Genomic DNA, 25,560 nt, shown 5'->3' with positions numbered 1-25,560 from the left:
TTGCAAAGTTCATTCTGACCCATTCCATGGCCCATTGTTTAACTGCAACATTCAGCTGCATGCCTAGCTTCTCTGAACAGAAGGTTGAGGGACCCTCAGACTGTTCCACCTATTAGGTCTGGACAATACAGATTTGCTTTAAAAAGCTACTGAACATTCTACACAGCCTGCTGTTTCAGCTTACCATTTCATTGAACGTTGGATTTCTAGTTTTTCGTGATATTTTGGTTTTCCGTTTGGATGTTTTATGTATGTCTGGAAGCAGGTATGTTTTCACATACGGATTTGGGTCTGCACCATCATCAGTAACCTGAGAAACAAAAACAACGCCCAATAACCACCCATATTCAAACAAAGCAACAGGTCACTGGAACACCTGTTTAAATAAATCAGGGGTTCTTCAATTACTTGAAAGATAACTGTTTGATAAAAAGAACAAACCACTTTTATCCAGAATGTACTGTAAACAATTATATGCTCTTTGCAAATTCATTTTTGTACTTACCAGATCTTTAATGTGCATCACCATGATAAACAGAGTGCTGTTTCTATAGGAGATAGACAACTTAACTTCTCCTCCTACTTTGCCTGAGGTAGGACTTGAAGGGCTTACATCTAAAAAACAAGTAAAATTATATTTTCCCCATAGTGCGATGTTATATCAGAGAAGAATCTAGTAGACTGTAATCAAGGACATGGCTGTAAAACAGGTCCACCCCATTAGAATACCAAATTCACCTCTCCTCCATCGAAAAACTACTTTATACCAAGTTTTTTTGTGGTTTAACAATGGATAAAATCCAACAGAAGTCCTACTTAGAGTGTTGTGAAAAAAGAAGGGAAAAGCACCACGAAAAGGCTATAGGAAAAAGAGGCAACTAGCTCCGGTGCTATGAAATGCCAAAAAGGTTTCTTTATTTTTCTATACGAAATATAAAAAAGGTTCTAAAAACTTTAAACCAAACTTGTACAACGCTCAATGTTTCGGATCCTGTGGATCCTCCGCCAGGAGCTGTACAACGAAATGAATTACTTTTCTAAGTAAATGCTACAAACAGAAAAGTGCTCAGCAGACTTGATTGGCTCGGCCAGACGCATTTCGACACAAAGTCTTTCTATGCCTTTATCTTGGCTTTTGTAACTGTTTGTTTTATGCATGTTTATAGTACGATGGCCATTGAGGAAGGCTTCATGCCGAAACGCGTCTGGCCGAGCCAATCAAGTCTGTTTGTTGTTTATTCGTTCAGTCGCTTCCGACTCTTCGTGACTTCATGGACCAGCCCACGCCAGAGCTTTCTGTCGGCCGTTGCCGACAATCAAGTCTGCTGAGCACTTTTCTGTTTGTAGCATTTTAACTGTGTGATGTCACTATGGATTCTGTTAATAAAAGTGCTCTTTATAATCTGCTTTTATTAGTATATTAAACCCTGTTTTATTGTCTACATTCTCAACTAGGAGAAACGGAAAAGGAAATGTTTTTGAATATTTTGGCTCGTTTTAAATAAATACAATAGAGTCGTTTCCATGCCTCCATGGAATCTTTTTTTGTGTGCTTCATAGAATTATTCTGGTTACAGGAATTCAGGTGGACATCCTTCCCTTTAAAAACAATATTCTTACCAGGACACTTAGCTATTCCATCAATTCCTTCAGCCTTTTCATCACGGAGTAAGGGATGGAAGAAAGTATACACAAGGTCACACTGGATGCAGAAAGACAAAAAGTTATTGTAAGCTGACTGTACCCAACACAAAGATCTAAAGTAAGGACATTCATATAGTTTGTAGAATCACCTCTGATACATCGGTTGATGCATTCATTAAACTTTGTATGTAGCTGTTCAGCTCTACTTTTCTCTTTGCTGCTACATCCTTTACGTGAGTTCTTCCCAGAACCATCTTATTAGGAAAGCTGCAATGTAGTCAAATGAGCACAGATAGCAATAGTTAGTGGCAACATATAATATATACCTTTCAACGAAGCACAAAGCCAATACTTCAACATTACTAGTTATATACCAACTACCGGTATAATCTAAGAGAAAGTCAAAAAGGTTGCGATGTCTTGCAACAGAGTTGCAGGAACATTGCTAGCAATATTGTCACCTGTCTAGTATTTTCTATTACAATGCTCAAATGTAAGGTAACACGGCAATGCAAATGCTCTTAAGTAGCCATAAACATTATGTTAAACCACTTTTGAAATCTTTTTCACTTCTTTCCCCACTCCCATTTGTAAAATCACTGATAACAGATGTTAAAGTACCAGCAGCTGTTATAGTCACTTTCCAAAAAGAAATGAAAAATAAGGAAAAGAAATCCCCAAGCGCATGTATCTCTCAGAATTAAATGTGCAAAAATTAGTAGCTGTTACTCGGTGCAGAGCAACGTCAGTTTTCACACATTATTACAAGGTCCTAGTGTATGGGTTTTACATCCTCAATGTCCATGCCCTTTCCTTAAGTATGTCAGAAAGTTAGTATTGATGTCTGACAAGGACTGACATTTAGGTTAATTTTAAAATCTGTTCTTCTGCTTGGTTAGAGAATGACTTGTAAAACACAGCTTGTTTCAGGGAGCAGCTGTTACTTTAAAAAGGTATGTAAAATAGGACTTGAGATACTGAAATATGTCAAGGCTTCAGATATATGGACTGCAGTTACAGAAGCAATACTATCCTCCTTTGATGCCTTCCTTCAGAAACAGTTATAACAAAGTGTTGTATACCCAAGGCATAGCTCCTTGAAAGGAACTCCTGGGTGCCACAAACATAGGAGAAACATATTTCATGAAGGTTTATGTTTACACTTCATTTGTGGATGAGCCCATGAAGCGAGCTTCAGATCACAGGAAAGGGCTACTACCAAGCAGGAGGGTTTCACTTTGCATACATAAGGTCCAAGGTAGATCTTTAAGCATGTCTAGTTAAAACATTCTCAGGTCGCAGATAAGAAACATAGACCCATTTTACCCATTGTCAACAGTTTGTTGTTGAAAATGCCATGGGTTCAAACTCTAGGTTGTTTTACAACCCAGAATTCAGAGGTCATGATAAGCAACCCAGGGAGAGAGCATCTCTGGGTTTATAGCAGTGGAAGCACAAGCGCAGGAACCATCATGCACATTTGGTCCTGCTGCATTGCTGATGATGTGTGAAAACAGGAAATTACATCCACACAAAGAGAAAAAATACTTTTAGAGCACAGGCAAATTCAGTCGATTCAATTTTAAAGCTCCATATCCCTTTGCTTACACACACACACACACACTTCAGGAACATACCCTGGTAATTTCCAAAGAGGAAATAAGATACCAAGCTTGTTGTGGAACTCCTGGAATTCATCAAATGTCCGAAAAACAAATGTAGGTTCATTTTGCCCCTCTCTTAAAACTCTGACAACATAGATCTGCCAAATCAGAAAGCAAACCCTTCAGCAATTAAAAACAACTCAATTCTCTACTGTATCCTTTTCCCATCAAAGCAAAGAAATAGTCTTAATAATGAGAATAATGTTTTCAGTACTATTGCGTTGTAATTGTATTTAAAGGTTTCCCTTTCCTAGGGATTATAATTCTAATAGAACTTTTCAGGGAGGACAGGAAAACTACATCCATTAATGAAATGAACAGTAACAACAGGGTATAGGCCTGGCTGTTTTCAAGGTAGTCATTGTTTTCATGTTGGTTGTGATAGAGGTATGCTATGACAAGCTTTAAAAAGCAGACTACCCACCACTATCATCATTCCTTTTCTGTTACATGACATACTATATTATCTTGGAAATAATAGTGAAAGCTGGAGCTACCTTTGCTCCATTTGCAACAGTTCACATATTCTTACATAACTGATTTCATTAAACCATGGGGCATTCATTAAGTTAGATGTGCCTCCAGTTTAATTACTACATTCAAGGAAGGATCAACAATGTTCTGACTCAGGGCTCGAAACATTGCATTAAACTAAAATGGAAATAGCACAACTAGGAATTCTTGAGAAATAGTATGATGGGTGTGTGGGTGTGTGCATGTGTGTGTAATTGAAAAGGTGTTGGTTAAAGTGAATGATAGCAAGGAAGGCAGTTAGGAGCTGCAGAAATACACTTAACCAAAATATAATCCACACACTTACATAATATTTATCTGGGTTGTATCTCTTATGGTATGTAAAGACAGACACTTCTTTGATACGGCCATCTTGTTTAAGTGAGTAAGTTTTAGGAGAAAAGGAGAGGATGGGCTCATCGTTGGAAGGCAGGCCTGAAAATCGCAGCTGAGCAAGGTTGTGAATGAAAAAATTGAACTTGGTGGCAACACTTCCCAAACTTGACTCAATTAATCTAAAAACATAGGGGAACACAAATCAGATTCTATTTATATGCTATGAGTGTGCAGAAAACATTAACCCAATCACAACCCCATCTCTTCCATGCATGGTATAACAACATAGGTCCCTAGCCTTATTTGTATAATATTATTATTGATTTATTGCATTTCTAAATACATAATAAATTATGCAAATAAGACTTGGAACTTATGTCCACTATACCATATAAATGCAAATGGAAAAAAAATCAGAACACATATTTCAGTTTTATTCCCCTCATATTGCAAACATAAAATTTCTCCATAAGTTACTTCATCAAAACTGATAGGAACACACATGCATAATGGTTTTAAAAAAATATTTGTGGTACCTTGTAAATAAAATTGTAGCTTCAGCATCTGTGGTTTGGGGCTGAAGAGCATCCTGGACGTATTTCAAGTCTTGAACTCCAGTAAGTTCTGGTAGTCCAGAAGAGAGCATCTATAGAGCAAACAGATAAATTTTGAAATGGATAGGATCATTTACTGGTACAACCAAAAAATTGGGCTATATCTTAAATAGAATTTCCAAATGTAAATAACACATTCTTTATGATGTAAGTTTAACCTTGAGTTTTCTATGGGTGAACATCTATGTTGTTTTAAGCAAAACAACAGTCTTATTTTTAAAATGTAGGCTGATTTGTTAACATCTATGACAATATAGAACTATTACCAGTGACAGAAGATTAAGAAAAAGGTTGGCTCGTTTCCTTATCAGGTTATAAGCCTGGCAGCAGAGATCAACAAACAACTGGAACCGAATAGTAGGTTTTTCACCACCATTGATTACATAGGCCATATCTGATGTCAGCACGAAAGGAGCCCGATCCCTTTTAAAGAAGAAGATTAAATAAATACAGGTTCTTAAATAATGAATTTTCTATACTTCTATCCTATTAGGGCATTTTATTCACTTCAGAGTCTCTGCAAACTCTGAGGTTGCGTGGTAAGAGATCTAGTTCCTGTACATACAAGGTGAAAATCAGCACACAACAAGGCTCAAACCCAACATAGTGGCCCAGTTTGCATGTAATGCTGGGCAATTCCTTGGTTGTTTAACCTAGGAATTGCAGGATGAGCACAGCACACTGATTGTTTCCACTTTTAATCATAAACCCAGGAACACCCTGTTCCTTGCTCATTTTATGACACCCAAACCTGGAAAATCTGGGTTGCTTATCGGTTGAACAATCTACAGTTAACCCAACAATTGTTTGGCAGCCTGTGGAATAGGACAAAAATATTTGCTCATTCAGAATGAAAGCTGGAAGTACTGCCCTCACTCTGATTCAGCTGTGTGTGATTGTCATGTAGATAAATTTATCATTGTCACATAGAAAGATCAATGATATTTCTACACTGCATACTGGGTTGACATTTTCATCGAGTTGTCCACCACAATCCCAAGATCTCTTTTTTGGTTGGTTGCTGCTAGCTCAAATCCCATCAGGTAATACTTGAAGTTGAGATTGGCTGGAATCATTTCAGGAAGGAGTCCCCAGTAAACAAAAAGGCATCAAAATTGCAGAACAGAGAAAACAGTTGTGATAGCACAAAGGTAAGTATTATCCCTCCCTAAGTCTCCCTTCCTTATCTTTTAAAATTTTAATGGGTGAAAAATCAGTCTTAGTTCATCAAATATACCTGCAGTCTTTTATATTTCTATTACTTCTATTATAAAAGAAAAAGTTAACAACTAGCAAAGGATTCTGGCACAGAAAGCTTATCAATCTTTTCAAAATAGTTCATTATATCCACAGTTATCCATGTTGTTTTCGAAATATTGTATTGAGACATTAATTTCACATGTTTTTCTCAGGCTTTCACTGCATACCTCTTAAAGCTCCCAAACATCTGTGCATGGCCCAAAAACTTTCCAAAATCAATATGGAACATATGCCCTGTACTTCGAAGCATTATGTTGTCATTGTGACGGTCACAGATACCTAGGACATAGGTGGCTACGCAACACCCTGCACAAGAATAGATGAAGTTTTCAGAAGCCTAAAATAAGCAAAAATAAATGTAAAGTTAGATTCAATCAGCTACTTGGAGAATACCTCCTGCATTTAACATGCAGAAACGAGCTGTAGTAGCTGAACTATCACTCACTCATGAAGAACAATATAACTGGGGAACTTGGAGAATTGTGTTAGTTTTCTTTTAGCATTTTGAAAAGGAAATTGACAGGGTAATATAGTTAACTACAAGTAGTTTTTAAAAGCTTCTTAAGGGGTGGAGGACGGAGAATCCTTAAAATTTCACTGTGCTTATTTTTTAATGGAAGTTAATAAACAGGCAATAAACATGTGAAAATGTTGCATTTAAGGATCAGGCAGTGGAAGAAACAAAACAAAAAATTCTGTTCCAAAACTAGAGTATTTTTTTTGCTTATTTTTAAAACTGCAGGTCAGCCTTTCCTTAAAAACAGAAGTAGGTCAACAATTCTTTTTGCCCTACATAGATTTAAAAAAAAAAAAAAGAAGTTGTGAAGAATTTCAGAAAGGGGAGATTTCATTTTTCTAAACATCATTATGAAATAAATATTTAAAATTAAATTAAGGGAGCAATCCTATGTTGCCTAGATAGTGTCTGGGGGGACATAAGATATTTCTGCTTTCTGGCTCCAAGCTCAGAGACCGGGCTCTGAGCGCAGAGTCAGGCAACTGTGCTCCTGTCCCTCCCCCTCACAGCCAGTGCAAAGCAAACCATGGCGGCTGCCTCTCTGTGCTTGGTAACTGAAGGTGAAGAGGGCAAAAAGGGTGTGGCACCAGGTGCAGGAAGGCCACCGTGGAAGCTGGTTTAGACAGCTTCCCAAGTTCCATGAGGCCAACCCCATCCTGCTCCAAAGACCCAGCTAGACAGCCAAAATCAGCCATCTAGGCGAAAAATCAGAGCGGATGGAGCATGGAGGAGAGGATCTCCTCTGTGCTGCAATTGCCCTGCACTGGATGGTCTTAAGTCCTCAACTTTGGGGGCTTATGAGTACTCAGGGTGCAAACCTTAAGATTGCCCCCTAAGTCTACTAATAGTTTTTTCTCTGATTGTACATATAAACATTTGGATCTGCCTTGGACCATCTAGCTCAGCATTTAACGCTCTGACAAAAAACAGTTCTCTAGGATCTCAGGTAGAGGTTTTTCCCACCCCTGCTTCCTGATGCTGGGATTGAAACTGGATCTTCTATTTGGTAGTAACGCTACTATTGCCAATTCCATATCATAACAAGTTCATGTACTGAAGCCATATGTAAATTACCTTTTCATATTCTTCTTCTGTAGGGTTGTATTTTCTTAGCCATTCTGCAAGGGGCTTATCTTTAAAGGACCCTGTTACTCCATTCTCTACTTGAATTTTCCTAAGTGTATCTGAAGCTGGAACAAGTTCCACCATTCCTTTAATTAAATAATAAGCAAAAATATTTACTATATTCGGGTTTTCTATTCTATTTCTATCATGAGTTTAGTTAAATCTAACTTCAAACATTTAAAGAAATATTCCTGTGAATCTAAACTGCCTGTTGACAAATACTATGTTAGCCATTAATTATTTGTACCTCTGTTCAAAGTTCATATGTTAAATGCAACTAAAGACTGTTAGTATACAAAAAAAGGCAAATCAACTCAATAATTGACGAAAATCAATAGTAATGGATAACCAAAATGACAATTAGCCACATTACAAAGCGCCAACAGCAGAATCCCTACAATTCAGAACTCCCAGTCCTCCTCTCCAGCCATATATTTAAGGTTTCTCCATATGGGGTAGCATTTCCTTCATAGTCCATGTTAATAATCTATCTGATCTCTCACCCAGCTGAAACCACAAGTAAGTTAATAATCTAGTTGATCTCTCACCCAGCTGAAACCACAAGTAAGTTCAGTGCTCAAAAACAGCAGAGATTTTGCAAGTATATCACTCAGCTCAAGACATGTCATCCCTCAATGATACTACTACACTTTCAAAGTTTGCTTTGCAAATGTTGGGGGTGCTTAGAGGTAAAGCTGTCATCCCTACTGGAAATTAAAAAGCAGACCAAGACCTAGATGGCATGAATTAGGCATGAATTTGTAAGAACTACAAATTATTTATACCTCTATCTTTGCCAGTTGAAAGGCACTTGAAGATAACCATCCGCAGGTCAAGTCCTTCCTGTAACCAGATCTTATCCATAATTTTTATCATTTGCAATGCCAACATATCTTGCCGCAGATCTTCTCCAACCTAAAACAGAAGCAAATGAATGGAAGGACTTTCAGCAGGAAAAGCCGCATGAGGCTGGGCTATGAATTCTACTATTTCTCTGCAGAAGAGCAGAAACTGGCCTTGGCCAGAGAATTATATATGATGATGATGATGATGATACTACTACTACTACATTTATATCCACTCCTTTTTCCTCTTGCAAGGAACCCAAGGTAGCTTACACGGTATCCTTACAGCAACCCTCTGTGGTAGGTTAGACTGAGAGTCAATGACTGGCCCAAAGTCATCCAGTGAACTTCTAGGCTATATCCACAGTGCAAGATAACATTCCATTCTTAAGCAATTCACATTTGTTCTCCCAGTGTTTAACCCAGAAAAATTTGGTAAGAGATTAAAATGGTAACTTTTGACTATAATTTTGTATACAATGGGTAGCAGAATTGTCATTTTTTTAAAAGCCCCAACAACAGATCACAAAATCTGTTTGAAATGCCAAAAATCTCAAAGTAGTTTGTATTATACCATTGGAGCTGAAGGAGGGGAGGAGACAAAGAGGGGAAATGAAGTTTTACTGCTTGAGCAACATGTCCAAAGCTTCACTGTGCATGCAGAATTAGGTATGTCGTTACAAATACATGCAAAGTAGGAGGAATAGATGCGACCATTAACACAATCTTACACATACCTATACTTCAGAGGTACAACTTCTTTCTAACTCAAAGTCTCATTTAAACATTAAAAGAAGCATCAGCCTCTGAGTATAAAAATGAATTGCATGTGTGAGAACTAGTTTCAAAATAACAAGATTAATTATCATTTCCATTATAACAAAACTGTATTTCTGTCCAGATCAAACAGAAAAACGTACCTTAAACATTACATTAATTTCTTCTCCCAAGGGATCTGCATTCACAAGAGCAACTCTAAGAGGTACTGCATTAGAACTGAAGTAGGAACATGCCTGTCAAAGACATTTTACATTACCACAAGTTTAGGATTACTGGCAATATTAAAACAAAAAGGGCTGTAAATAGACTTCTAAGAATGTAGGCTTCTAAGAATATCAATATTAATGTAAAAGGTAACCACACAGGATACTACAATCCAAATAAAAAGCAATCCTTTTATTTTTAACTGCCAAATAGTGATGCAGCGTGAATGGTGGAGATTTTATATAAGTTTGCTTTCATTTAGTTTGTAGTATCTAACCATAAAGCTCCAATGTTAAAAAAAAGAGGATTTATCCAGCTTTCATTAATGCAACAAAAAAAGCTTTCCCCCCAACAAAAAGTGTGGCATATACAATTTTCTATTTTTCCCATGGATGTGTACCTACCCAACCTTCTTTGATATCTTAGCACATATCTTCAAATTTCATAGCTTTCTTGTAAGTATTGAAACCATGATGAATGGTGTAAAATTAATTTGCATTCAAATTTACAGATGTGGTGGTCATTCCTGATCGCTTCCAAAAATGCATGCCAAGAATCTCCACATAGAAAGATTTAGCTTGCTACATTTCCATCTTTTAGGGGCCTCCATACCCAGAGGAAATATACCTCTGCTACCATATGTCTTCATACACCCCCCTGTGAACTTCCCAGAGGCACCTGGTTGGCTACTTTTAGAAACAAAATCCTAGACCAGATGGACCTTCCGTCTCACACAACATTCTAATCTTTTACTGATTAAAATCATCAGTCTTCCCACCATTAAAGTTAGATGCAATTGGTCAACATTTGCCTAGTTTTGGAGATGATGCTAAAAGTCTGTCCAAGTAGCACTGTTTTTTATTTATGTATTTATTTTTAGACAAAAAAATTATACCTCACTTTCTCTCTCCACAAAGGAGTTGCTCATAGAAGCTCAGAAAATATGAAAACAGCCATAAAAATCAGTTTTGATCTTCCCACCTGTTAGCAATTTTGACAAGTAGCACATATCAAGTAGCTATGCATTATACTAGAATAGTAATACAGACATACACCATACCTTGATATTAAGTTCTTTAGCTACAAGGCTAGGACTGAGAGGCAAACGACACTTATTTTTTAAGAAAAAGGACTGAACACATTCCATTCCACTTTGCAGGACAATCTGTAATGAACAATGCATGATTAAAATTTACTTAAGTCAAATATTGACAAACGTTTTAATCATCAATACAGGTGAATATCAGTGCTTTAATACAGAATGGTCAGGCTGCGACAGCCACAAAAAAGTGTGCATTTTTGTTTAAAAATTTTGGTCCATGTCACAAAGCTCAAGATTTTGCAAAAGGAATGCAATACTAGCTTAATACACATTTTCTTTATTGAACAAGAATGGAAATGTAATACTAGAACGGAGCAACAGTTTACTTTGTTAGGTGAGTTGGCTCCCACTTTCATATACATGTAACTGGCTGGTTTAACAAACCTGTCTGGTAGATCCACTTGTTTGTTTTACTTTTTCTGCAACCATTCCCAAGATTTGTACCAGTCTTGTCTGCTTTTCCAGCTCTTCTCTCAGTCTTTTGCCACAGACTGAAAGGAAGGCACCAAGGATATGCTCATACCTTACACCATGTTTGATGTCATGCAAGGTATCCTTTAATAACCTGAAATGTTACATAATATTAGATGGGTTTCATTCACAAAGTGCACATGCATACACACACCCTAGTTACTAAATTTCTTCAATAACTAAGTTTTAAAATACAACAGAATACTGGATTGGCTGACATTTACAGGGTAACATAGAATGCAAGCAGTACAAGACAGGGTGGGAAGGAAGAGAGGTTACAATCTTACAGAACAATAAGCCCTATTGAACATATTCACACACCATGGCAAGCCATAAATTCTGGCTTATTAAGTATAGCTTCCTGTTATATCACAATGCTGGATTGCTCCCAAACAAGCCAGAATCAGAAGCTTGCTTTAAATACGGAATTGAAGTTTGCTTCTGAATCCTGGCTTCTGTGGCAGGAATTAATCATAGTAGTCTGTTTGGAGACAATGCCAAAAAGTTTGCATATCATGGTATGGACTAGTTTGCATGTCATGTATATCCTGCTAACAGATGACCAGGTGCCCGCAGGCTTGCCATTGTTTGTTTCCCCCTTCATCCTCCCGCCCACACCCAGCACATATCCCAGGGGCACAACTCCTCTTACTCCTGCTGTGATGAGATTCTCCTCCTTCCTTTCTTGCCTTATTAAGCACCTGCATTGACACACACACACATATTATATGCCATATTTTCAGAGTGGAAGGAGGAGGCTTACCATACTTTTAGGGACGAGGCGGTTTATTTTCTTTAACACTTTAAAAAAGCCTCCTTGCCTGCTCCTCGCAGACTGTTCCTCTTCCTAGCACTTCTGTCCCTGTATTAGTGATTGACTAACCTCTTGGTTCAGCTTGCGTACTCCCAATTTAGGACCATGCCTATTTGGGAAGGGGAATTTAAGATTCCCCCCTCCTGTATTCATCCCCAAATCCCACTACCACCATATGGGGAATGTAAAAAAAAAAAGAAGACAGGCGTTTTTCTTTCTTTCTTTTTTTAACATTTCCCCCACCGGGTGGGTGGGTGGCGTATATTTCATAATGAAAACAGGAAGGGGGAAAGCTTAAACCCTCCTCCCACATCGCCCTGGTCCCAAATTGGTGGCACACACAGTTATCCAAAGGTAAGTAGTTCACACATACATGCATAACTGTGCTGACTCAGCTCACACAGGGATAAGCTGGTTGTTGTCAAATGAAATCCCAAGGTAGAGGAGGAGGGGAGGAGGTTTTTCACCATTGTTGACAGGTGGCTCTGTAGCCCTTTCCAGCAAAACATGCAAAAATGCCCTTACTGGGTTCAGACATTACAGCAAACCACCCTGAAAGCAAAATTATTCAACAAGCCATGGTTTTCTCAGGGTGGCTTGTGCATGATTAACAAACCATGCTGAGGAATCTATGCTAGGTTCGAAAGTCATGACAAGCCACCCTGAAACAAACAAAGGTGACAACTGTGGGTTGTCATGGCATGCAAGCTAGGTCAATGAGATGCTAGTCTTAACTGTAGCTTCCTGGTGTGTTTACCTCTCTGCAAAAAGGGAAAAGCAGATGAGCTGTGTGCACCTGCATACTACTCATACCCATCATGGTTGAATAAGGCAAGACTCATGGCTTGCTGTGACATGTGGATGTAGCCAGTGGCACGTACTTCTGAGTAAAACATGCATTAGATTGTTGTGTGAAGTGGGGGAAAGCAGGATTATGGAAAGCAAATTTAAATTAGGATTTAAGATACCCACTCCAGTACTGCAGCATGGAGTTTTCAGCTTCCACAGATAACTTATACCACGTACCTTTTAAGAATATGTGGTAACAAACTAATTTTCAGTGGTTTCAGGTGGTAGTGACATGAATACAGTTCGCTACCTCCTGAAACCACTTTTCATACATTTATTTTAAACATTTATATCCTGCCCTTCCACTGCACTTCAAATTTACAGTGGAATATTACCTAAACTTGATGTTAACACCAATTTATAGTTTTTTCACACATGGGTTTTCCTTTCTAAGCATCATCTTTCTTAAAATACAGAATGGAGAACTGCACTCAGTTTGAGAGAGACTGATATAAACCATGGTGTTTCATAACCTACGAGAGCCTCGTTGGGAGGGAAAGAGGAAACCCAGGACATCAGAAAGCAAGTAACAGCACAATCCTATGCACGTCTACTAAGAAGTAAGTCAATGGCACTTTCTCCCAAGTAAGTGCTCACAGGATTGCAGCCTAAGTGTTATTTTCAGAACACCTAATTAAAAGTATCTCCAGTTGATGTAGCGTAGATTTTTCAGTGCAATAAAGAACTGCAATTCTTAATAATAATAATATATTTCTTTCAAGTGTCCGTTTAGCTCTGGGAATATAATGTCTGAGAACAAATAACAAAAAATAATGTAAATCTTCTTACCAATATAAATAGTGTGCAATTCGAATATTTCCTAATGCTCGGGCCAAAAGGAATCTGACTAGGGAGTTGTCCAGATAGGTTTCATATTTTAGCGCCTAAATGTATAAAAAAAGATTATAAATATATAAAAAAAGATTAACTTTTATTCAGAGTGAGGCTAAGATTTAAAAACAGCTCTCTATTTAAGGGATTATAGAATAAGAGTGGAACATATAGCTGAAATACTGGTTGAAGTCAACTTTAGGTAGCTTAGTACAGCCACACATTTGCAGCTTTAGAATGATTATAAGGGGGAAACTATTCCCATAACTATTCCTGGGAATATAAACCTATTCAGCACAGATGAAAGTTACCAGTCATTCAGAAAAGCTCAGCATATGTTTAATTATTTAGGCTTGTATCCAATGCTGTCCTTCCATTCATAGAAGGCTCTTTGATCCATCGGAGGCTTCCATGCACAGAAGCAGGAAGGAAATATTTTTTGTACATTCTTTCTTTCTCCTGCAGCCCCCCAAGCCACCTGTTATACTGTTTCAGAGGGTCTCCCAACCATCTAGAGTAGATGGGGGACATGGGAGGGGCAAAGAAGGAAAGGGAAATCAGCAAATTGCCTCTCTGTCTCCTTTCATTCATCTATGCCTCTGCTGGATCAGAGCACCTTTGGATATTTGTATCTGTTAGGTTTTTATGGTTTTAATTTTTGTAAACCACCCAGAAAGCTTCAGCTATTGGGCGGTATAAAGATGCAATAAATAATTAAATAAATAAAATAACCATACAAAAATAAAACTACTTAGAAAACAAAAGAGTGTAAATTTTAATTTAAAAGTCTTTAAATTAGTAAGTCAATCAACAACAAAACCAGCAGAGTTTTGTTCATGTCAGCAATATGAAAATCAGTTCAGATGGCATGCTAGAACCCTGGGCAAATAAGGTCTTAACCTAGCACTAAAATGATATCAGCAAGCCTCCCTGGGCATCTCACATGTGCGATGTCACAACATCAGAAGTGGGGAAAGGGGGTCACTATCACCTAGTCCAACATATTAAACAAGGAACTGAATTTTACTGCAAACTTTCAGTTGTTTCTCCTCTGCACACAATGGCTGCGTTCTAACGACACTGTAGGCAACGGAGAAGGGAATAGGCAATGCACAGTAACTTATTTCAGAGGTACTCCCCACACGACATGTTGCCTCCCACCATTGCACAGCTGAAAGTCCCTGCGTCCTTCTGAGTGGCTGGTGCTCCTCCTTCAGTCCTCCCGGCCCAATCCCATCATTCATTGCAAGTTCTGCCGGGTGTACAGGAGCAGCCGGTGCTTTTGGCCGCTCCTGCTGGAAAACTCTATGACCTTCCGGAATAGTGCACTCGACAGGGGAGATTACACAATGGAGCCGGCCACACGACATGTTAATCAACGGGTCTCTTGATAGGCAATGGAGCAGCCCGTTGTTTCCCCCCATTGTTTAATTCCAGAAAATATTGTACTGTGAGTTGTGTGCCCATTGTGTATTGCCCCCCAGATGACATAATAATCAACACAACAGACAATTGCCTCTTTACCCACCCACCCCGGTTGATTATCGTGTCGCCTGAACTTAGCCAGTCTCTCCTGGCATTTCATGAACCTCTTTTCCCTGGCCCTTGCCAAGAGTGGAGGGAGGAAGGGAACATGCATACATCCATGCATACAGCCAATATAGCTCTACACTGATTTATTGGACTGAATAACTTCCAAAGAGAAACAACTGTTATCCTGGTTGGTCAGCTTTAAATAACCAACTGGACAGCCAGCTGGGATTGCATGGAGATGGTTAGGGAGCAGAGAGGGGAAGAGGAAAGTTGGGTATGTGCACTTTCCTTTTTAGAACAACAGCTACTTACTCCAGATGAATTACAAACTGTAGCTTAGATTTGCTGGACTAAATATTTATTTATTTATTTATTTATTTATTACATTTTTATACCGCCCAATAGCCGAAGCTCTCTGGGTGGTTCACAAAAATTAAAACCATGATAAAACAACCAACAGGTTAAAAGCACAAATACAAAATACAGTATAAAAAGCACAACCAGGATAAAACCACGCAGCAAAATTGATATAAGATTAAAATACAGAGTTAAAACAGTAAAATTTAAATTTAAGTTAAAATTAAGTGTTAAAATACTGAGTGAATAAAAAGGGCAAATATTTAGGTAAATATCACAATACCTAAAATATTGCCCTTCAAAAAATTAAATGATTCATAATTATTATTTTTTCTTTGCAAGATGTTTAATGTATTATTCATCTCACCTGCACAAACTGGGGAAGAATGTCAGCTAGTTCATCGTCACTTATTGCCTCAATCCATTGCACAGCTTTTGTTCTTACTTCCTGATCTGCAAAACTAAAAGTCATAATATCTGTAATGAACTGTGTTTGATTTAATTTTGATAAAAGCATGGAGCCCTAGATGTTTTTGGAATGAATACCATTATTTTTATTGAGGGAGAATCTAAAGCAATTTCCAGTCCATACAAAAAGATGCTAAACCATCTGTAGGAGACCCGAGTAAATTGTCTTGAGAGTTCTCAGCACCACCAGCTTCCAGGACTGCTAAAGTAATTCTCAGAACGCACAGGTTTAAAAGCAGCCCTTTATATCAATAGATATCACAGACAAAAAGATAATGAATTGCACATCATAAAATACAGTTAGCAAGTCATCTGCTCTCTCAAAAGATATCCCATCAAGAAATTCTAGTTGTAAGTCATATTGATCTAATAGGTGATATTCGTAATCTATATAAATAAAAATGTAAATGTTCGTTCGAAACAGACGTTATATCTCCGAAAGTTCTTCACCGATTGATTTGAAATTTTGACACAACGTTGCATTCGAATACGTGAGCGTTGTTATGTAACTATGTTCCATATGGGGTCAAAAGTTTGTCTTAAAATCGAAGAAATAGGCCTCCTCAAAACCAGTCCTGCTGATCATTGTGACATCGCCAACCAGTAGGCCAATCCACTGCCTCTGCCTTCTCTCCTATTTGTATGTTCTCTCCTATTTGCTCTTATAGGTCATTGTGACATCGCCAACCAGTAGGCCAATCCACTGCCTCTGCCTCCTCTCCTATTTGCATGTTCTCTCACAACTGGCTGAGTGAATATAGATGTCACACCTGTGACAGTTACACGTTCTGAAGAAAAGTAACTGCCAGGAGTTTCCACTAACCTCCTCACCGTAAAAACATCCTTTTTTTAAAACCAAACAGTAGGCCAATCCACTGCCTCTGCCTCCTCTCCTATTTGCATGTTCTCTCCTATTTGCTCTTATAGGTCATTGTGACATTGCCAACCAGTAGGCCAATCCACTGCCTCTGCCTCCTCTCCTATTTGCATGTTCTCTCACAATTGGCTGAGTGAATATAGATGTCACACCTGTGACAGTTACACGTTCTGAAGAAAGGTAACTGCCAGGAGTTTCCACTAACCTCCTCACCGTAAAAACATCCTTTTTTTAAAACCAACCAGTAGGCCAATCCACTGCCTCTGCCTCCTCTCCTGTTTGCATGTTCTCTCCTATTTGCTCTTATAGGTCATTGTGACATCGCCAACCAGTAGGCCAATCCACTGCCTCTGCCTCCTCTCCTATTTGCATGTTCTCTCACAATTGGCTGAGTGAATATAGATGTCATACCTGTGACAGTTACACGTTCTGAAGAAAGGTAACTGCCAGGAGTTTCCACTAACCTCCTCACCGTAAAAACATCCTTTTTTAAAAACCAAACAGTAGGCCAATCCACTGCCTCTGCCTCCTCTCCTGTTTGCATGTTCTCTCCTATTTGCTCTTATAGGTCATAGAAGCAACAATCTTGACAGGACCTTTCAAAGGTGAAGATGTCCTCATTCCTCGCATTCCTATGATTCCAACAGATATGCCATTTCAATTTAAGAGACTGCAATTCCCAATTCGATTGGCGTTTGCAATCACCATCAACAAAGCTCAGGGCCAATCTTTAGAATTGTGCGGTTTAGATCTAGACACAGATTGCTTCTCACATGGACAATTATATGTTGCGTGTTCTAGAGTCGGCAAACCAGACAATCTCTATATCTACACAGACAATGGAACAACTAAAAATATTGTATATCCACAAGCACTGTGAAATTAAACATATTAGAAACATCCGCTTTGTCTTTTCTTTCTTTTCAATTTAACCAGACTGAGCCACAGCAACGCGTGGCAGGGTACAGCTAGTCTTAAATATTGGTGTATCTGCCTGCAACACTGACATAACATTATTTCAATTTCAGCATTAACACTGCAGTGTTCTGATGCAGTGGTTAGCATGTTCCATTCCACTTATTTGCTGGCACAGCACCCTCAGGATCAGGCCATTAGCTTAGTAAAGAGTAGCAATTTAAAACTATAAGTTCTACAAGAGGAGAATTTGTGGTTTCTAAACAAACATTCATGTGGCAACAGAAACTTCAGTTAACCAAGCAACATGTCAGCAAGTTAATGAATTATTAACGCAGCCTGTACTTTTAATTTGAAGACAGTGCTTTATCGCTCATAACTTCATCACTTTTCAATGCATAAATGAAATTAACATTTTTGACTTACTTGGAGTTCAGTAATTCTAATGCAGTCAGAGGAGGTAAGGGTGGCCACTGTTGAAGCAGCAAATATATTTCAGGAAGAGTTGTTAAATCCCAACTTGGTGCACTGGCTAACACCTTTGGAAGACTATTTGCATCTATGTGGCAATAATGTCGTTTCTCCCACAAAAATGCTTTATCCTTCCTAGATAGTCTACCAAAAGAAATTCAGAAAGTTTTATTAGTTCATGACAGTAACTACAGTCTTTACAGCAACTAGAGGCTATGCCATAGTGCACTTTTACCATTGCATGTCCTCTGGGAAGGAAAACTAACTCAACATTAAGAGAAACGTAACGGTAGATTACATTCAACTGATGTAAAGAGATCTAAGTAAGCAGGGAAATGTTACTCAAAATTTCACTGAACCTTTGAAGTACTCTATGCAGTTAGGGTTTTTTTTACCTTTAGTTTTGTGAATGGCCATTATAAAAAAGACAATTATCTCTTTTTGTTTTACATTTGCTTTGACCTCACTATTTATAACCCTCCATCCCACCCCATGTATGTATATATACACACCAACCTTTCCCAACCTAGCCTCCTTAAGGTGATTTGGTTCAACTCTCAGCAGCCCAGCCAACATGGTTCTGGGAGTTGTAGTCCAGAACGTCTGGAGGGCACCAGGTTGAGGAAGGCCAGCATATATACTTGGAACACAGGATAACACTTCATGTGTCTGTTGAAGTGAGTTGTAATGCATGAAAGTCTGTAAAATGCCTCAAGACTGTTGTTTTTATATAGACTGAACAGTAAAGAAATACTATTAGGCTACTTCCTTACTAGGCACTTTGGTACTATGAAGGCATTCTGGAAAGGGAATTAAAATGGTTATTCCATATAGTACCTAATATAGCACTGAATTCCCCATAATATCTAGCCATTCCCATCCTGATGGACAGAATGCTACTATGTTTACTCAGAAGTAAGCTCCGTTGCAGCAAAGTCCCATTTCTCCCGGCCACTTTAATTAATAGATTTTTCTATGCCACATTCTTTTAAAGAGGCTTCTGTCTCTAATTAGATGCTTCCTATTCACTCACATAGTGAATCAGTTCTTGTTCCCTGCTCTAAGTAGGGGGCTTTAATTACTGATTTCTATTTGCACCCAGAGGAATTGCTCATTATTTTTTTTAACAGTAATAAAGCAAAACAAAACAAACAAAACAAAAAACAATGCAACTCTAGCTGCGCAGCCAAAGCCAATAGCCTCCACCCCCACCCCACCCACCCACACACTGTACACAGACGATATTACTGGAAGGAATACAACAGTGACTCAAGTGAATGAGAAGCAACTAATTATACGGGCAGATGCTATTTTTAAATAAGGGACAAGGAGGAAGCTTCTAATTAATGGGAGAAACATCTCAATAAAGTCCACAAAAGACAAGCTGGCATTGCGATTGCATTTTCAAAAAATGCTACAATCAAATCTGAAAAAAAAAAGACAAAAGGACAATGCAGATGACACTATAATGCAACCGTTTGGCAGGTACAACTTCTAAATTCTCTGTAAAAACAAATACCCAATTCACAGAACACAGTGAGTATGGAAGTAACAAAAGTAATCCTTGTATGGGGTGAGACATTCTCTCAGATTTGAAAGATTTAGGGAGAATCATAGGTTCTATTCCTGGTATCTGTAATTAAAAGGATCTAGGTACCTGAGGGAATGTCAACCTGCCCATATATTGAGCTTACTTTGGAGGCCCTTTCTCTAGGTGTCCCAACCATCTGAGGTGAAGCAGTTGACAAGCCAAAAGTGGACCTTTTTAACTGTGGAGCCCAGCTTAGGGAGGCTCACCTGGCACTTGCATGTTTAGTTTTTAAGCACCCACTGAAGATCTATTTGATTTTCCTAGGCTTTTAATTGCTGACATGTTTTGTTCTGCACCTCTCCTAGATTATTTTCTATAGTTTTTAAAATTGTTTATGGCATTTTCATGATATTGTTGTAAGGAAAGGAAAGGAACCTCTCATTCAAGCACTGAGTCATTACTGACTCTTGGAGAGACACCAGCTTTCACTGACGTTTTCTTGGCAGGCCTTGTAGCGGGGTGGTTTGCCGTTGCCTTCCCCGGCCATTATTACCTTTCCCCCAGCTAACTGGGTACTCATTTTACCAACCTCGGGAGGATGGAAGGCTGAGTCGACCCAAGCCGGCTGCCTGAAACCAGCTTCCACTGGGATCGAACTCAGGCCGTGGGGAGTTTCAGCTGCAGAAACTGCTGCTTTACCACTCTGCAATTGAAGGGATGTTTTGACATTTTTTTAACTCAACAGATCCATGAGCCACAAAACCTCCACTCTTCTGAAAGCCAGTCCCTAGTAACATCTCTTGCATCTTATGTGTTCATTTCTCCCTGTTCTGTCCTGCAATGCTTGGAGCCATACAGTGATCATATGTTCTATCAACTTCCCTACAAAGGAAATGTAGTGATGAAACTAGTCAGGGTCATCATGATCTACAGATACTTTGAAGTAATGAGCATGAAGCAACTCTCCTTCAGTCTGGTATTAATAATCCCATCCCAGTTTTTCTCTACTCATTTCACCTGAACAAAATGGTAGTGAGCCAAGGTCACATGTGATTCCCTACATTATCTAGAGTTCTGTCAAAGTCCAAGTTTTATATGCACAAGAATAAATGCAGGGGTAATACATGACAATCTGCATATGGTTAGCATGCTCTCTAGTACACTGAAGTGTATTTCCTGTAGGAATGTGAGATTCAGAAGTGTGGAAAGATCTTTATAAAAATATAACTTATAAAAATAATTTTGGGGAGATCAGATTTAGTCAGAACTTTGTAAGAGAGAAGACAGAGATACTAGTTTATAGTTATATAAACTATAACATTTTGGAAATGTATATTAATTAGAAAGGTGGTAATTTCTTAACTATGTAGAATGGTAAAGCATGAATAAAACGTACCCAAGTGTACTGTCTTTGGAAAGAATAGACAGAAGACGCTCTCTTGAATTTTTTTCCAATGTTTCTGTGGAATGACATGTGGAACTGTTTGCAGCTTGAGGAATTTTGTATATAATGTCAAATAGTAAGGAAGGAAAGTCAACCTAGAAAGTTAAAAAATAAATCAATATCTAAGCAAATTATGACAAGAACTAACCCACTGGCACTTCAGGAACTCCTTCACCACCCCAACTTCAACCTTTTCTTCATAACTCCCTTCCCCCGCACTCATCACACTATAAAAATCACCACCAAGACCAAAGCCAAAGGATATAAATCCAAACAGAAACTTGTAGTGTGTGAAAGGTTCTCACAAATAATACATATAATGGGGATGCATGTAGGACTAATGTTTGCATATGCAGTTATTCATTGGAAATGCCTTATGTCATGCTATATAATACAGAATGTTCAGTAAATCAATGTTCACCACAACCATGAAGTTTAGTTTACTGCCAATATAATGCATATCAAGTTTGTGACTTTTCTTTGGTTTCTGGCCTATGAATATACACAACTATGCAATCCAAAACAACAAGATGTGCCTGCAAGGGAGAAATGTATGTGCAACTGAAAACTCAAGTTATTCACTGTAGCCACTTCAATTACTACCAAGAAATATTTTTTCTACACTGAACAGCACTTTGCCTCCTTGATGGTGGAAACTACTTTGTGAAAAACTTTGAAGGCACCATAGGTACCCTTCATTTTATCTCACTGGCAGGGTCATCTTTGAATTTTATCTTGCCAGCAAGGCTATCCCTAAAAGTTTTGTTCAGAATATTTCCGCTGGTGAAAACAGGGGAAGTGATTTTTGCTAATTATCCCCTCCATCTGCAGTCTCCAGTGTCACCTTCCCTCACTATTCCAGAGTATCCCCCAATCCTCCAGAGCAGCTTTCAGGTATACACAGGGGGCTGCAGGGGAAGGAAGCAAATTAGTGAAGCTTGCCTTCTCCTGTGTTCTGCAGGTGGAAGAGCTCTGCTGAATCAAAAAGCCCTCTGTCTATGTGAGTTTCTTTGTATTGCAGTTTATGAAAGCAAGCAACCTTATCTAGAGTTTGGATTTCACAGAGTAAATATTTTAACAAAAGGAAATAACTAGATGATACTACTGTAATAGCATAAAACTGAGCCCTTGTTTCCATACACAGTAAAATGTAGTAGACTAAATGAGGCTGTAGGTGGAGGAAGCCATTTTTAATGTTCCACCAAACTCCTTGCAAGTTAAAAACAAACAAACAAAACTTTAGAGATTCTAGCCCAGTCCTGTTTTAGCTATTCTAGATTTCTTGTAGGGTTTCTTATGTAGGGAAGCATTCAAACATGTGGTTCAAACCTAGTCTGAAGTATTATAGTTTACTATCTCTACCACCACATTCCACTGCATGTATAGACCAGGCTTTACACGTTACCTTTTGGTATACATAGTTCCATACTCTTGTACAAGGATGGGTTTGCATTTCAGTTATGGAATTCTGAAAAGCTGATCCCATTTCCCAATGTATCAGGATGGATGATGATGATGATTATGATAATAATAATAATAATAATAATAATAATAATAATAATAATAATCTGTATCCCTGAGTTATGCACACATCCTAGCGTAAAAACACATACCTGTGCATAAGAAAATATTATGTGTAAACCCCCCAAACAAAATATTTAAACACAGAGAGCTTGAAGTCTAAACTCTCACAGTCAAACAACACCAAAAATGTTCTTAAACATCTGTATTAGTCTGGAATTGGCTTTGATCCTTTGTATGTGCCCAGAGTAGATTAGGTATGCTAGTCTTGTGCGTGCCTAGAACAAACTGAGACAAAAAGGGTAAAGGAGAAAAGAGACAGGTATTCCAAGGACTGACTAGACATGGCATTCAAATTCCCATATGTGAATAAACATTGGAAAAGAGACTGTTAATTACTACCCACAGGATTCTAAACAGCATATAAAGACTTTTCAACAATTACCTGCAATACTATTCTTTCCATTAGATTCCCCTTTTTATGGGACACTCCAGGAACAATGTTTGTGGAAGGCGTCCAAAGGTGTAAAAGTTTAGTTCCACAAGTCAACATTCTAAGGATACAAAACCAAGAAGAATGAAATTTTATGTAGATACTTTAAAGGGAAAGTAAAAACAGAGTCTGGGAAATCTGATAAAACAGAATCTCTCCACCTTCCGCAGTGTCCTTCTGAAAAAAGAAAAGTCTCCAAGGAAGGAAGTTTAAATTACCTGGGAGTAAAGTGAGACTTACTGAACAAAGTGGGATTTATTTCTAAGCAGACATGCACAGAATTATTCTTTAACGAAGCACTATACACGTGTTTAGTACTTTCAAATGCTCACTTAATAGTTTTGTTTATATGACACTTTCCCAAAATGCCTATCCTACTATACTTTAAAAGAAGACCAGTGCCATACATTTTGCTGTATTCTTACATGTGTTAGAAAATAAGTGAATAATCTTTCTTTGTGAAATGATTCAAGTAAATTCAAGTGTGTATGTTAAAAAAGCTGCCAATTATTATTATTACTATTAATACAGCACCATCTATGCAGATGGCACTTTACAAAGAACAAGTATGATCAGTTCCTACCCCAATGGGTTTACAATCTAAAATGAAACCCAACAGTAGAAAAGCAAACCAATCTGATGTTCACTGAGATAACTAACAAGGATAAATCACGACAACATCATGCAGACTTACTTTAGGCAAAGGAGGGGGGACGTATTGGAAACTTAAGAATTGGCAGTGGAATTTCTAGGTTGGTAATATAGTACAGCTGATGCTGCAATCCTGTGAACTAAGCTGCTTGTATCCTATTGACTTCAGTGGGACTCGGGCAGCCTATTTGCCAAAATTGCAGCACTAGCTTTGTTCCCAAAGTTATCTCAATTCCAAATATATAGCCAACACACTGCGGACTGATTCAAATATAATGAAGGAGAAAACATTTCCAATATATTAATCAAAATAGAGGTGACAGAAATCTAGAGTCCCACTTGGATTCCCCCCCACACTTTGTTTACTTCAGCTCTGTGGTAGAGTAGAACAGGTAAGGTGGAACCTAACCCCTAACATACTCTGTTATTTTACACAGAAGACATTTTGAATACTTACCGTCTAAAATCAAAGAGAGGTAAAGAAACTTGACCCAACATCTCTGGGCCTCTTCTCTGTTTATTTGAATCAGGTGAACCACCATTTTGATTCAATATTCCAAAGAGGGTAAGGCATAAGATGGATTCTAATGGCAACTGAGAGATCTGAATGGGAAAAATTATTCTGTAAAATAAAATAAAAACTTGGATTGTTGGGATTTACTGAAAAATATGGAGTCTTTTACTTGTTCAAATAGCACTTTATAGTAGAAGTACTGCTGCAATCTCACTAGTCCTTACCTCACTTAACTGAAAACTCCTCTTTATGTGGGAAAAATAATATTCAATGCAATATCTATAAAACATCACTGACATTGTACCATGAGAACAGAGGGAATAGCACGCATCAACTGACTACTGTGAACTCAAGTTTTAATGCAATGAGGGCTGTTTCAAACAAGACTGATTTTCGTACATACAACAAAACAATGCCTATTTTGTTCTGTACATGAGTCTCACATGTAACTAATTCCACACAGGATTCCTCATATTTTCTATATTGGAATAACTTCTGTAAGGGAAGATTCCATTATACATAAAAACAGTATTGAAAGCCTGTTCATTCAGTACTTGATCCCAGGGTGAGATTGAAGACTAGACCTGGACTTGTAGGTTTATTCTCTTGTTCTCCTCACTATGAGTAAAAGTTAACAAACTGAATGGTTCAGAAATCCCGTGTTCAAATAACGTGCATGATCTCTGTTTAGTCATTAATTTCTATGTGCAGTGAAGGAAGTGGGTGACAACCCAGAGAGGAATCCAGTGTGGAAGTGAGTATGCAATGCCAAGGCTTACTCCTGATTTCACCTGGGAAACAACCTGAGAGCCTAGTAATGAGCAAATAGATATCTAAACCTCTCTGCATGGTATTCTGGAATGATTCTGATGGGAAATAGCATATATTTCTAGCAGAAACAAAACAAAACAAAAATATTCTGGTACAACTTCATGTTTCTCCCAAATCCTGCCTCCAAAATCTGATCACTTGAATAATTTTGTGATTTAAATTAGTAGCATACTTAATGGAATAATTCTCTTTCCCCACCCCCAACCTGTACTTTCAAATTATGCTGAAGAGCCTGGTACAATATTCAGAATCTGATCACAGAAAAATGGAAGACAGAAAATGGAAGGATGCACAGTTAACTATATGATTTGTTGGAATCCAGTCTATTTATTAACAGTCTTAGGGGATCTGACAGATACTACTCAAAGAAATTCAGAATACTTTT

At 38.1% G+C, this 25,560-nt stretch overlaps 1 protein-coding gene across 1 annotated transcript in view; it reads right to left on the bottom strand.

Moving 5' to 3' along the window:
• The window catches only part of PIK3C2A (phosphatidylinositol-4-phosphate 3-kinase catalytic subunit type 2 alpha), a 55,093-nt gene that overhangs the window by 4,752 nt on the left and 24,781 nt on the right, over positions 1 to 25,560 (bottom strand). Inside the window, exons 13-32 of the mRNA XM_063117216.1 lie at positions 24,288 to 24,452; positions 23,132 to 23,240; positions 21,118 to 21,260; positions 18,146 to 18,334; positions 15,827 to 15,920; positions 13,528 to 13,622; positions 10,989 to 11,169; positions 10,563 to 10,667; positions 9,439 to 9,531; positions 8,459 to 8,588; positions 7,623 to 7,759; positions 6,199 to 6,368; positions 5,038 to 5,194; positions 4,694 to 4,803; positions 4,129 to 4,336; positions 3,282 to 3,406; positions 1,794 to 1,911; positions 1,621 to 1,702; positions 506 to 615; positions 185 to 310 (exon numbers count right to left, since the gene is read on the bottom strand). Of these exons, the coding sequence (XP_062973286.1) occupies positions 185 to 310; positions 506 to 615; positions 1,621 to 1,702; positions 1,794 to 1,911; positions 3,282 to 3,406; positions 4,129 to 4,336; positions 4,694 to 4,803; positions 5,038 to 5,194; positions 6,199 to 6,368; positions 7,623 to 7,759; positions 8,459 to 8,588; positions 9,439 to 9,531; positions 10,563 to 10,667; positions 10,989 to 11,169; positions 13,528 to 13,622; positions 15,827 to 15,920; positions 18,146 to 18,334; positions 21,118 to 21,260; positions 23,132 to 23,240; positions 24,288 to 24,452 (2,647 nt within the window). The remainder of the gene's footprint in view (positions 1 to 184; positions 311 to 505; positions 616 to 1,620; positions 1,703 to 1,793; positions 1,912 to 3,281; positions 3,407 to 4,128; positions 4,337 to 4,693; positions 4,804 to 5,037; positions 5,195 to 6,198; positions 6,369 to 7,622; positions 7,760 to 8,458; positions 8,589 to 9,438; positions 9,532 to 10,562; positions 10,668 to 10,988; positions 11,170 to 13,527; positions 13,623 to 15,826; positions 15,921 to 18,145; positions 18,335 to 21,117; positions 21,261 to 23,131; positions 23,241 to 24,287; positions 24,453 to 25,560) is intronic.

This window comes from Elgaria multicarinata, chromosome 2 (assembly GCF_023053635.1).
Source record: "Elgaria multicarinata webbii isolate HBS135686 ecotype San Diego chromosome 2, rElgMul1.1.pri, whole genome shotgun sequence".
Lineage (NCBI taxonomy): Eukaryota > Metazoa > Chordata > Lepidosauria > Squamata > Anguidae > Elgaria > Elgaria multicarinata.
This window is presented reverse-complemented; position numbering and strand designations above follow the sequence as displayed.